The following is a 13,789-nucleotide window of genomic DNA, read 5'->3' on the forward strand; positions in this document are numbered from 1 at the left end:
CCAACGTTTTCTTTGTTAATATATCCATTGGACAAATGTATTTATACAAACCGATTCAGGTTACAGTCCAGATTCACAATCGACCAGTATGTGTCATCATTCTGCTAAAGCAGGGGCAGTACTTAACAAAACAAAACAAACCTGTCTGCATGATTGGGATCAGCATATGCGTTTAATACATGCGACCTCCAGACATCAGTGATTAATTACACCATTGGTGTATTCTGGGATTCAGTGTAGTTCTCGAGAGGCAAAAAGAAGGGTGCGTGATATAACAGCAAATACGGTAATCAGTGGATGACAGTTGTCAGTTCCACCTGGAACCCTCTGTCTGGAGTTAATTAAGGCAGCGTTATTACAGGTTCAGCATCGTTATGGACTCCTGGGGTTTGGAGAGTATTACAGATAGCGGCGTATTATAGCGGGAAACGGACAAAGGTGGATATTGCGGTTGGAAAGGGACCGCGAGACGGCGTCCCGTTCCGAGCTGGGTGAAGGGCGTGTCATTTTTAACGGAGAGTCCCTTTGCTCTTGGACTCGAGCACCCTGAAAATGTCAGTATTAGCGGAACCTGGACGCTGCGTTTCGGCGTAATTCGTATGGAGTACCCCCCGGTGGAGCCGAGTGAACAAAGCCGGTGCTCGCGGAAAAGAGGACTTCGCTGTCCTGCTGCTTCTTCGAACGTCTCCCCTTCTCTTCTGTCCACAGTAAAGCCCACCCGTAAAAGCGCGTTTCAGTCTCTTTTTTTACTGTTCAAAGCAAGCGGTGTTTATCGTTTTTATTTTGCGATTTACCTGTCTAAAAGAAAAAAGAAAACTGCGTAATTTCCTGACTGCTCGCTTATAAACGACCCTCTCCCCTTCCCACCTTTTAAAAAATAATAAATAAAACTTCAGCCTCTATTTATATAATTTATTTTGATTGGAAGAATGTGTGTAACAAATGTCCAGAGAATACTTAACTCTGATATAGCCTCTGTTATTATCTGGACTCTCTTTAAACATTTCAGTTTAGATTTTGATTTTCAAACCGTACGCCAGAAATGTGTGGAGAAAAAAACCAAGTAAAATAATGATCCTTAACTCAGATGCTTGAAATGGAGCTTATCGTGGCATTGGCGAGGTACTGCTATGCCAGAGACCAGAAGCCAGCAGAACAGGGTCATAATCAAACAGTTCTGTTCTCTGTGCTGTGTGTGTGGTGTGGGTCAGGTCAGGAGGGACCTTCTTCTGATGTTCTAGTTTTGATGGGGCCGGTCATTGCTGCTGATCGCCATGTTTCATTTTGATCCAGGGGGCGCTGCAGAGCATTGTTACATCCGAGTGAACAGAACTTGTTCCTGGTGTATGTTTGCAGTGAATGTGGTGTGCTGAGCTCTGTAGTTTAGTCATGGCGCAAACATGGCGCTCAGTACATTAGCCATGAGCTCTGTATGTTAGCCATGAGCTATGTACGTTAGCCATGCACTCTGTACATTAGCCGTGAGCTCTGTACCTTAGCCATGAGCTCTGTACGTTAGCCGTGTACCTTGGCACAAGCCCAGAGTGGGTTTGACCTCTGACCCCAGTTCCTGTGTCTGAGGAGCATTGCAGATAACCCCCCCACACACACACACACACACGCACGCACAAACACACTCCATCATACCTGTTGATTGATGTAGATCTCATCTAATCTCTATTTATTGACCATTGTGTTTATCATTTAAATCTGCCTGGAATGTTTTCTCAAGTCCTCCACTGTAAAGAGGCAGGAACTGAAGGTGTAAAGGTCAGGGAGGAGCTGACCCTCAGAGGTCAGGGAGGAGCGAGTGGGAGCAAGAGGCTGAACAGAGGCTAAAGGATCATGGGAGATCTGATACCGCAGCAACAAGGGAAAAAAACACAACTGAACTGAAGAGTATGGAACAACACAGGGGTAGCAGTATGTGTATTTCTACACTGGTCCTGTTACCCCTTTCTTTGATACTCAGTGTAACCTGTCTTTAATTTTGTTTGTTTTTTTATTTTGGTGAAGTTTTGCTTTTTTGTCATTCTTGTGTCTGTACAGTCTGTATATCTTATTCTTTTAAAGTTTACAAGAAACTATGATTGTTGAAAACTAAATAAATTAATGAATAATTGACATCATTCCTTAACTGCAGAAAAAAAATCTACACTCCAATGTACTTAATGATAATAATAATGATGATGATGACGATAATGATGAATAATAAATAATCAATTAAAAGTTTCTGTTTGGTGTAATTATTTCAACCTTTGCAGGTGTTTCTAATGTACATAAAAAAGACAGTTGCTTGTTCATGAAAATTATCAGCCTTTTTTCCAAGTGTTTCTAATGTACATTAAAAAGACAGTTGCTTGTTCATTAAATTTTAAAGTCTGTAGCAAATAATATGATCATGAAAAATTATATACTATATATATAATACTGCTTGATCGTTCTCCTCAATGTAGTACTTGAGATAATGGGTTAACTTTCATTTTACATTTATTTATGATATTTAAATTGAGCGTTGGAACCGGTGGTGTGTTTTTCAAGTCATAATGTTCTGCTAGTGTAGTCAACTTATCTGTGACGGTCAGGACTTCTCAGTCTGCTTTTCACTGACAATTCTGAGGCGTGTCTCGAGTAAAATTGTATTTTTATTTCATTTGAATTTTAATCGAGGTAGCTTCACTTCCACTTTCTAGCAGCTTGGCAGAAGTAACCTGAGTTCATTTGCCCAACTGCGGCCCCGTGCACTGTATGAGCGGAGAATAAACCCCATAGTGGCTGGGGCTACATTTAGCCGTCATCGGCTTGTTTTAACCAATCAAAAGGTTTTCTCCTTCACAACAAATCGCAATAATTGGTTCAGATCAGTGAGTTGCTGGGTGCGCGTGGCAGCTCCACCCACTTCCGCTGTCGTGAATCCTCACTCTCCCGTTTTGTACCAGGATTCTCTGGGTGAACCTGTCTCGTCATACCTTTTGAAAAGCTTCAGATGTTCTCCTGTTCCTTAAAACAAGCCGTCATCGGCTTGTTTTAACCAATCAAAAGGTTTTCTCCTTCACAACAAATCGCAATAATTGGTTCAGATCAGTGAGTTGCTGGGCGCGCGTGGCAGCTCCACCCACTTCCGCTGTCGTGAATCCTCACACTCCCGTTTTGTACCAGGATTCTCTGGGTGAACCTGTCTCGTCATACCTTTTGAAAAGCTTCAGATGTTCTCCTGTTCCATTTAACGGTCACCGATGGAAAGCTCTCTCGCCATGAGTGTCACGAGAGGAGCTTGTCTTGAGAACAGCCGCTCGTCCCGATAGCCTGTCTTAACACCTCTCACCTTGTGGCTGGACGCTTAACGCTGCTGCTAACCGTTCAACTGTATCTGTCCTCCACCCTCGCCCCAGCCCAGCCCACCAAGACCAACGGAGACACTGCAGTACGAAAGAGCTCGGCTTTATTTGCAAGAGGAAATTAGTATTTACAGAGATTGTCTGAAGTGTGAAGCAGGAAGGATGTGGAAAGGTGGGATGAAAGAGGCTTGGCCCTATTTGTCTTTCTAAGTTTGCCGCCTCTTTTAGGAGACACCTGTTCCTCATGCATTCGTTCACCTTCATCCCTCTCCCGCTGTCCTCTCCCTAAGTAAGAAAAGATACGAAACTGACGAGGGAGAGGTATCCTCGAATGTAGAGTCAAATCCCTGCTGTCTTTATTTCTCATGATTTCAATGACTTTGGCTGTCTTGGCCTCATGTGCAGTGAGAGCCCATTGGTCATTCTGTAACTGATTGCTGTTTCCGCTAACCAATCACTCCAGGACAGGGTTCCAGCAGAACCGGTTGCCAGAGAGGGAGGGAGAGACAGACGGAGGGAAATAGAGAAAAAGAGGAGGAAACTGGAGAAAGAGTGGATTTAATGATCATTTTATTGAAAATAACCCCATTTCCCATCAATGCTCATACATAAAGAAGTCCAGAACATTGAGCCCTCATCGGGTGTCTGGGCGGCAGATTTGAGTCTGTCTCCGTGCGTGAGATGAGAAGGGGGGAATGTGAGTGACTGAAGAAGAAGAAAGGAGTGCGGAGGGATGCTATTGTGGAGGTAGAGAAAAGATGGATGGTCGCTTTCTGGATTTTTTCCCCCTCTACTCTTCCTTCTCCTCTCCGTGTGTGATGACGTAGCAGATGTTCTTGTAGTCAACGTTTCCGGCCACATCTGGGGGGAAGGCGGCCCACAGGTTCTTCATCTGTGAGAGAGAGAGAGAGGGAGAGGAAAAGAGAGGGTTAGGGTTAGATGACGAGATGGAGAGCAAGAGTGGGAGCACTCGAACTAGAGTCGAACGAATGAAGAGTGAATGAAACACGGTCTCACCTCCTCTGCGGAGAACCTGTCGCACTGAGTGGTCAGCAGCTCCTCAAGGCTGCAGAGAGAAGAGTGGAGGTCAGAGGTCAGCATGACATCACAATGGTGAAGGTGTGCACACCTCTCTTACTGGCTTGCTATTCGTACTGTGCGGCTATAAGTCTGTCACAGCAAGTGAGCTTCACATCATTGTGTTGTGGTTTGTTTGCTTGGCTGACGCTCTCATTCTGATGACTTAAACGCCCTAAATTTGTACTTATTTTCCTGTTGCACAGCTTGGGTACAAAGAGCATTAGGGTAGAAGAAAATTGCCTTGCCCAGGATTTGAACTTGCAGCCCTGAAATCCTGCTAAGCACAGTGCCGCAATCCTTGCGCTCAGTCATGGGTGCTATTTTCCCCTCCCATCTCCAGAACACAGGAGTATAAAGCACAGCTAATTCGCCAACTCCAGAAGAATCAGGGGATGAACCAAGCCCATACTGGTGCGCCATAGTGACTGAAGTGTAAGTGGGTGGAGCTGCTATGTGCTGTCAGTCACTTCGCTGGTCTGAACCAAACGCATTGTCATGTGGTGGGAAGCTCCTCCCTTCACAGGGCTCCTGAAACGTGCCCCTCGTTTGTGTCAGACTCACAATTCCTTCTTGATTGAGCCGGTTCCCTCGGGGTCCAGGACCTTGAAGGCACTGACAATGACGTCTTCAGGGTCAGCACCTGGGAGGGAGAGAGAGGGAGAAAGAGCAAGGGAGGGATGGTTAGTCTATTCTGCCTTTAGTGATGTTCCAAAGCACATCTACTGAGAGGATTCTTCAAGGTGTGTGTGTGTGTGTGTGTGTGTGTGTGAGAGAGACCCACCCTTCAGCTTCTCGCCGAACATGGTCAAGAACACAGTGAAGTTGATGGGGCCGCTGGCCTCCTTCACCATGGCCTCCAGCTCCTCATTCTTCACGTTCAACTGGCCTGAAAGAGGAGGGGGGAGGGGCATCAGCACAGTGTGCACACAAACAGCTGGCTACTGCCACACAGTGGCCACACACAGCAGAGCGAGACGTGGGAGCATCTCACTACGGTCAAACCTTGAGCTGCAGAAAAAATTCAGAAAAAGTGACTGAGAGCCATTACTAAACTTGTGAGATACTGCACGTCACTTGAAGGGGCTGTGACTAGACAATGAGGCAAAATGTCCCCTACTGGGGCACACAATATTAAAATATTGTCCCAATGACACCATGATTTAATAAATAGACACAGGTGGAGACATTAGACAAAGAAAAAAGACTTAGAGACTACGTGTTCTTGTGGGGAAAAACTTATTGACTTCTCATTTAGATCATATTGGTACCATTGACTTACATTGAAACGGGTGGCTGACAAACTTACACTGGAGCCAACCGCACTGGCGCTAGTGAGCAATGTCTCTCAAAAAGTCCAGGAAGTGAGCTTCAAAAACGCGGCCCGGTTTTGGCTGCTTGGCTCTAACTCTTCCCACTGAATGTCCATAATCTCCCAGGAGGTACTACATTACCCAGCATTCCCCATTTATGCATGTGAAAAGCAAATCTGGAGCTTACCCATGGAGGCCAGCACGTCTCTGAGGTCATCTTTGCTGATGATACCGTCTCTGTTCTGGTCGATGATTGTGAAAGCCTGCGGAGGAGATGAACAGTGAGGACAGGTAGACACTAAAACTAAAGCTAAAGATGCTTACGCCGTGTGACTAAATTTGAGATTAAAAATCTGGGGCCTCATTTATAAAAATGTTCTTAGATTTATACTTGAACTTAGTCTTAATATCATTTCCGCCGGTGTGCTTATGTTCGATTCATAAAAGATACTGAGCATAAAATACATTGCTTACACAGGTTCTAAGAAGCCCATTTGTAACTTACACACTGATCTATAAATCTCAAATTAACTTTAAATTGACGGCACCTGAACATGCCTTACAATCAGCGATTTCCCCTTACATTATTGTGAAACACCAGACCCAAGGGAAGCGAACCGCAACGCACAAACAATAAATAAATACATTTGTTAAAATATCACGTGTGTTTATTTAACCCGTGTACTAATATATGCAAATCTGTGCATCAATTAACCATTTTCATCTGGTAATAATATTTACTATTACCTAGAGATCTAGTAACGGTGACGCGTCCTTACAATAATGCTAGCACAAAATTTTATAAATAACTACTTATATGTGGTGTTCTGCGTAAGTCATACTTAAGTTCAATATTGATCGTAAGTCTGTTTTATATATGAGGCCCCTGATCTCCAAGAATAACTGAAAGCCCTGAGACTGACTACTGCAGATAAAAATTCATTTCAAAATGAAATGAAAAAAATGTTGCTGCAGAAAGAGAGATTTAAATGTCAGTCACCAGTGAGCAGGAAGCAGAAGTACTCGAAACAGTGAACAGGAAATGGACGCATACCTAAACCAGTGAACAGGAAGTATACATACTGTACAGTATAGCCATAATGCGCTCTGCATACACCGCATGAATGTGTCATAGTGTCGTAAGTGTCATTCCATTACAATATTAGCACGTTATGGTGCATTCATGCCACCACAGCTAGCGTGCAAAATGACAGGCTAACAATAAAGACAGAAGTGTGTTGTGGTAGTTTGAGGGACTTTTGGAACACCTTGTAATACCATGTAAGCCTGGATTCACAATGCTAAACCCCATCCACACCTGCCCCCCACCCCCACCCCACCACCACCTAAGGAATGCAAGATGATATTTGACAGTCCTGACAGTGTTGGCAGCTGGTGTCCTCTTGTTTGACCAGTCAGTTAAAACTGTCTTGAGTGCCAGGTCAGACATTCCCTGAGAGACACTTAAGGAGATTATATTGCTTATGTTTCCCTTTCCCTCACACACACACACACACACACATGCATAAACACACATTCATTCAGCTATTCAATCTCATTCAGTAATTCTGTCTAATTCAGCCAATCACTGACTCTCACTCATTCACATAGCCTCATTCAGTCATTCATTCACTGGTATGTTAGCATACCTCTCTCTCCCTCCATCTCTCTCCCTCACTGTGTCTCCATCAAAATCCCTTACTCTCCAACTTTGCTTAAATTCAAATACAGCTGCTATAGATACAGGTAGTCAAGTCACAGTACAGTATCTTTTCATTAAACTAAGCTATTCTGCTCCAGTCTCTATACTGCTCCAATCTCTATACTTGCCCCAGTCTCTGTACTGCCCCTGTCTCTATTCTGCCCCAGTCTGTACTTCCCCAGTCTCTAATCTGCCCCAGTCTGTCTCCTGTACTGCCCTCCAACATTCTGGCATTAAAAGAGCTTCTGACCAATCCAGTAAAAGACTAGAGTGACTTCCGAGCATCGTCAGGACTCCGATAAACTTTCCCAGTCACGCTTCAGTTCAGGTTTCCCTGGTCATCGTCAAGAGAGGAAGAGAGACTTCTGACCAATCAGAAAAAGAGAGGGCTTGAGAGTCTAGGAGGGTGCGAAAATTGCCCAAGTGTTTCAGGTTTCACCCAGCAGGGTAATAAAACCTGCCAGGGAAGAGCTTACTGTAAACAAATATAAAACATGTCAGGGAAGAGTTTACTATGAACACATATAAAACCTGCCAGGGTAGAGCTCCCTGTAAATGCATATAAAACCTGCCAGGGAAGAGCTCACTGTAAACACATATAAAACCTGCCAGGGAAGAGCTTACTGTAAACACATATAAAAGATGTCAGGGAAGAGCTCACTGTAAATACATATAAAAGCTGTCATTGTAAATTCAGAAGAATTGTTCTGCATTATGGAAGACCGTCACATATGTAACTAAACTTTAATAATTCTGTTCCACTGTGGAATTGTGATTCATTTTAGGAAAGAATTCAGTTACGGTGGTCTTGGAATGACTGGTACCCACCTGGTGCATGACAAAATGAATGATTTCCCTTAGATCTTTAGGTGGCTACCAGTCAGTCCAAGACCACCTTAACTGAATTGGCTCATAATATGCTAGTAGTGCTGCTTGCAACAGCCAGGTAAGTGACGACAAACTGCCTCTCTTTGCATACATGCTTGTATTAATTTACATGTGTGCCTGCGTTTACTGAATGGTACAACCTATAGGGAAAATGCTGAAAGACACTGGGCAAATCCTCACCTCCTTGTACTCCTGAATCTGGCTCTGCTCAAACATGGAGAAGACATTGGAGGACCCGCCCTCGGCCTGCTGCCTCCTCTTTGCCTTCTTGGGTGCCTGAGGGACGAGAGGACAAACAGACGGACACTCAGTGGCAGATTTAGGGTACGGTGCATCTTTACGTACAAGCGCAGTGATTTGCAGTAGTTGTAGGCCTAAGCCCTGTTATGGCTATAGCACACCGGCTAGTGTAGAGGAGGGACAGGACCATGTCCGGGCTTTGCCCTTTGACCTCCGGACTAAACTGAGCGCGCTTGACGAATGTGAAAGAGGAACGCTTGCCGTAATTGCATAAGGACATGTTGACCGAGAATGCTTAAATTACAGCATTGCCTTACAAATATTCGCAGTCTCAATACAGTGTAGTTACACACATGAAATTTCAGGTCCAGATGTAAGGAAACACTGAAACTACTACCTACTGACATACACGGCACAGTTGATCAAACAATGTAAAGATAGAGCCATAAACTAGGAACAGTTTCATTTGGCAAAAACAAAAATCATAATTAATATTGTGACCATTTTTGTAGTTATGAGTAATTTAACCACGATGCAATTAAATGCAAATGTATATAATATGTAAATACATACTGATGATAGGCTTTTTATTGCAGAATGAAATTATTGTTACAATTTGAAACATGCTTAATTTGAAAATTTCTGAAAATGTCAAAGGAACTTCATTGTACTTTTGTAAGATATACTTAGTGACGTATGGCCTAATTGCTACTAATGTAGCAGCTGATCATGCCAAGTTGACACCATTTCCATAAGATTTTACAGCTTTGGTCCATAAAGCATTCAAGCTCAGAGCTTCCTGACTATGAATTATTCATTTCATGTGGAAAATCTTCCACTTTTGCCAGATTAAGGATCACCCAAAAGCTGTCTGAAATGAATTATTTATTCATTGTAAAACTTTTTCCTCCTTTCCTAAAGATTGATGGTCATAAAATGTTTTAGAAATAGGGGTTACATTTAAATAGCTTTTGAAAATTATTGTTGAAAAAAGTACCATTAATATTTTTCTCTTTGGAAAAAAAGTTGTACATCCAGGAAATTATTTTCAAATCAAACCAAATATTGCTTCAGACAGGTGAACCGTTGTTCCACGATTTCTTTTGTTTCAACGAGGAACCAAAGTTGCGAGAATCTTTGATTCGTTTGCCATTCCGTGTAAAACCGCCGTGTTTTTTTTCCCTGCAGTTTCCTGATAGAGGATGAGACAGAGGAGGAAGACGAGGAAGGAGCAGGCCGGGATGCAGGACGAGGAGGACTGTGGGTACTCACCATTTGGAGAGGGTGTGTGGAGTTTGGACTGTGAAGAAGAGAAGACTGAGAGAAGCCACATTAAGGGCCCGTTCCCTGGGGGCTTATATAGGGCCTCAGGCGGGCTAACTTTAGCCGTACGGCCAAGTTTTGGCAGGGTTAGAGAGGGAGAGAAACAGGGGGGAAAGTAACAGAGGAAGGGAAGGAGGGATGGACTATCATCTTACAGCCATTCAGAAATAGACCCCCAGAGTCTTAGAATGAGGTGAACCCGATACCGCCGGACTCTGTCACAGTTTGTCGCCATCTGTGGACTAATATGGAGACGTGGAGGTCCACTGGCCCGCTGAACGACCTTCGTCATCAACGCACGCACTCCGTCAAAGGGCCTTGTTTTTGCCCTGTCCGCTCAAATATGACACGCACAACATGCTGGCTCCTTTATTCACTCTGGAGTAGAGGAAGGGTTGTGTGTTGCAAGAAGACATTCACTCTACAAGGCTTTATTTGCCAATACATTGTTACAGATTTGAATGGTATGATCCCACGGTGGTCACGTTTAAAACAGGTAGTACAATAACACTACACCGATACGACAAAAAATCATCAGCGGACTTGTATGTGACAGGGTAGCCACCCTATCACATGCAAGTCCGGTGATGAGATTTTTTTGTAGCCACCCTGTAGCCACCCTGTCACATGCAAGTCCGCTGATGAGATTTTTTTGTAGCCACCCTGTCACATGCAAGTCTGCTGGTGAGATTTTTTTGTCATATCGGTGTGGTGTTATTGTACTACCTGTTTTAAACGTGACCACCGTGGGATCATACGGTGGTCACGGCTTTACTCTCAAATGGAGTGGACACAGTTAAATCTATGTTTTCAGTTTTACAGTTTACAAAAACAACAACACACATTTGCAACACACATTTTAATATGGCACAGATGGAATTTCCCAAACTAAAACATTAATTTCAACCAGTAATATTATTTTACAAAAAACACATGAATCATATAATGCTCTAATGCATTCAATACATGTTATAGTATTAAACCCAGGGAAGGTTTTTAAAATATATCATCCTTCAAAGTGATGGTGTTTACGAGGCTGATTTGTAGATATTTAGTGTGGCCAACCAAGTTGAACCCTGGGAACTCTAAAAAGAGACAGGGAAGAGGCACAGCTATAAGGACATATTGTCCCCATATGTATAATAATTTATCTTATGGAGAATCAGCTACTACACCAATTAGCTGCTCCACCAATCAGCTGCTACACCAATCAGCTGCTGCACCAATCAACTGCTACGCTAATCAGCTGCTACACCAAATCCCATCAGCCCCTGCCTTTCACACGGAGGCCCCTTTTCACACGGAAGCTCAAATCAAAACAGCTTTTGGAAACATTCCGTGTAGTACTCCCCCCCCCCCCCAGAGCAAGCACGGGCACGCACGTGGCCCACTTGCGCCTTGCCAAGTCTGCGTCAGCCAGGCCAGCAGTCACAGGACGCACCGAGGCCAGCTGGGCCGCGGGCCAGGTGTAAAAATAGCCTTCACACACAAACGTGGCCTCAGGTTCACTTTGCCTTCGCCTGCAGTGAATGGCCATCTTTCAGCGTGCAAACTATACAAGGACAATGAAGTCTGTGTGCGTGTGTGTTTCAATGTGTGCGTGCGTGTGTGTTTGTGTGTGTGTGTGTGTGTGTGTGTGTGTGTGTAAACTATACAAGAACAATGAAGTCTATGTGTGTGTGTGTGTGCGTGTGTGTTTCAGTGTGTGCGTGCGTGTGTGTTTGTGTGTGTGTGTGTGTGTGTAAACTATACAAGGACAATGAAGTTTGTGTGTGTGCATGTTTGTGTGTGAAGTGTGTATGTGTGTGTGTGTGTTTGCACGTGAAGTGTGTGCATGTGCATGTGTGCGTGTATGTGTGCGTGAAGTGTGTATATGTGTGTGCATATGCAGGTGAATGCGTGTGCATGAAGTGTGTGTGTGCGTGAACTTTCTTTGTGTATGTGTGTGAAATGTGTATGTGCGTGTGTGTGCATGTGTGTGTGCGTTAAGTGTGTATGTGTGCATGTGTGTGTTTGTGAAGTGTGTATATGTGCGTGTGTGTGTGTGTGTTTATGTGAGCACACGCACCTGTGTGCATGTGTGTGTGAGTGTGTCTGTGCATGGGAGGGGAATGTAAATACAATTGCTTTCAATGTAATTTATTCATGTACAGTATTTAATTATGCGACTGATGCCCTGATTCAGAGCAACATCAGCCCAAGACGGAGGGTGAGAATACCAGGGAATTTAACAGTGACGCGTCAGTGATCTGAGAACACGTCTGCTTTCGCGTTACTGAGAAGCATTTCCGAGCGCTGCCAGGGTGTCCCTTCATCCTGCACCCCACTGCCCCGTTTTTCTCCTGCCAGAGTGAGCGTTTCTGCCCCCCTCTCTCCCGGTCATCCCCCGTTGAGTTTGTCCGATTCGCGGCCCATCTGTGCCTCTCTGTCAGTGCAGCGCCCAGCGACAGGTGAGCACATTCCACTGCGTCCCCCAGGGGATCTTTAATTATACCCCTGCTCTCAGCTGCGCAAGCGCTCAGCCACTGAATTCTGGGCCAAACGAGAAATTCTAGGCCCTTAACACAATCAAATTAACGCCAATTAATTTCGACAAAATTAAATACACATCTATTCCCTCTCTTTTTCTCTTTCTCTCTCTCTCTCTCTCTCTCTCTCTTTCTCTCTCATGAGATGCAGTGAAATGGATGTGATTTTAGCTGAAGCTTCACACAAGCATAAAGTGTATAGGGAAGTGTATAGGAGCAGGAATCAGTGCTTCACACAATTGAATATACACAAAAAAAATATTTACATAAAGTCGCAAAAGTGAAGTTCTATGTATGTATAGCCACTATACAGTAGCTGTCAATTATGAATATTGTCATACTAATTCTGGTTGATGCACAGCCTGCTATTTTACACCTTTAGCCTATTTATAGGAATGGCTATCTGTGTGAAGTACAAAAGAGAAACACCAAAACAGGAAGTGACAAAAAGAGCTGAGCTATGATTTCTGGGACATCGTGCCTCACGCTGCATGTGTTCAGTTCCACTTTTGATAACCCAACTGACAGACGGCTGTGGATGCCTTTGTGTTTGGTTTTATAGCTGTTTGTTAGTGGACGTGTGTACATTTATGGTCAAGCCTTGTACAGCGTATGAACATACAAGCATTTGACTGGAGTTTTGTCTCTGTATATTCAGTGTGGAATAAAACGTGTTGCTTTCTGTTTTTGGATTAATTACATCTCATAGAGGTATGTTTTTTTTCTGATTATATGCAGTTACGTGGTTCACAGTGTTTAGTCAACAAGCACACTGTACTAAATTAGATTCCTTGTACTGCGATGATGTCCAGAGTCAGCTGAAATAGAGACATCTTCTGGACATAAGGGGAACAACAGAGGAACTGAGAAGTACTGAAGGCAGGAAACCACATTGTTTGGTAACACCAAATCAGGACTGAATTCTTTCTACTGCAGTGGCGGCAAAGAACAGGTGCTGGTTTCCTGTGAAACTGACACTATTTTACAGCAGAACAAAGTGCTCAGCACAAGCTTGGGCCCCATTTTTAGACATGCAGCTGAGAACTGGGTGGGTGTAGGGGTTGGGGGGGGGGGGATTGGGGGGGCTTGAGGGGTCCAAAGAGTGTCGCCGGGCCTGTCAGGAATGTGACCCTGATGGCCAGAGTGGATGGCCTTTGATTTTTTAATAATAGCAATATCTTCCCATTTGTTAAACCTATTTTTATCTCTGTTGGCTGTGCTACTCTGAGTTGAAACAAAAACAGTCAAAGGGATTAATAGATCCCAGAAAGAAAAAAAAAACCCTGTTTACTTCAGCATTAAAAATGCGATCTGTGGGGTGGAGCTTTTCTGGGTCCCAGTCACACTGCAGCTGGGGTTCCAGAGGCTGAGTCAGAGTGG

At 44.0% G+C, this 13,789-nt stretch overlaps 1 protein-coding gene and 1 long non-coding RNA gene across 3 annotated transcripts; both read right to left on the bottom strand.

Annotated features, from left to right (window-relative positions):
- Positions 1-1,009: 1,009 nt before the first annotated feature.
- On the bottom strand, positions 1,010-1,876 carry LOC135244183 (uncharacterized). 2 transcript variants are annotated; one of them, XR_010326907.1, is made up of 3 exons: positions 1,528-1,876; positions 1,455-1,494; positions 1,010-1,229 (listed from the first exon to the last, which is right to left on the bottom strand). It is a non-coding gene; the product is annotated as an uncharacterized LOC135244183 (long non-coding RNA). The 2 variants fall into 2 exon arrangements; XR_010326906.1 differs by lacking the exon at positions 1,010-1,229 and having other exon boundaries at positions 1,298-1,494.
- Positions 1,877-3,891: 2,015 nt separating this feature from the next.
- On the bottom strand, positions 3,892-9,985 carry mylpfa (myosin light chain, phosphorylatable, fast skeletal muscle a). Its single transcript, XM_064315716.1, has 7 exons — positions 9,831-9,985; positions 8,499-8,594; positions 5,916-5,991; positions 5,200-5,304; positions 4,980-5,058; positions 4,356-4,404; positions 3,892-4,230 (listed from the first exon to the last, which is right to left on the bottom strand). Exons 1-7 carry the CDS (start codon positions 9,831-9,833, stop codon positions 4,129-4,131), a joined length of 510 nt encoding a protein of 169 aa, XP_064171786.1. The 5' UTR covers positions 9,834-9,985; the 3' UTR covers positions 3,892-4,128.
- Between the last annotated feature and the right edge of the window lie 3,804 nt (positions 9,986-13,789).

Source organism: Anguilla rostrata, chromosome 17, assembly GCF_018555375.3.
Source record: "Anguilla rostrata isolate EN2019 chromosome 17, ASM1855537v3, whole genome shotgun sequence".
Lineage (NCBI taxonomy): Eukaryota > Metazoa > Chordata > Actinopteri > Anguilliformes > Anguillidae > Anguilla > Anguilla rostrata.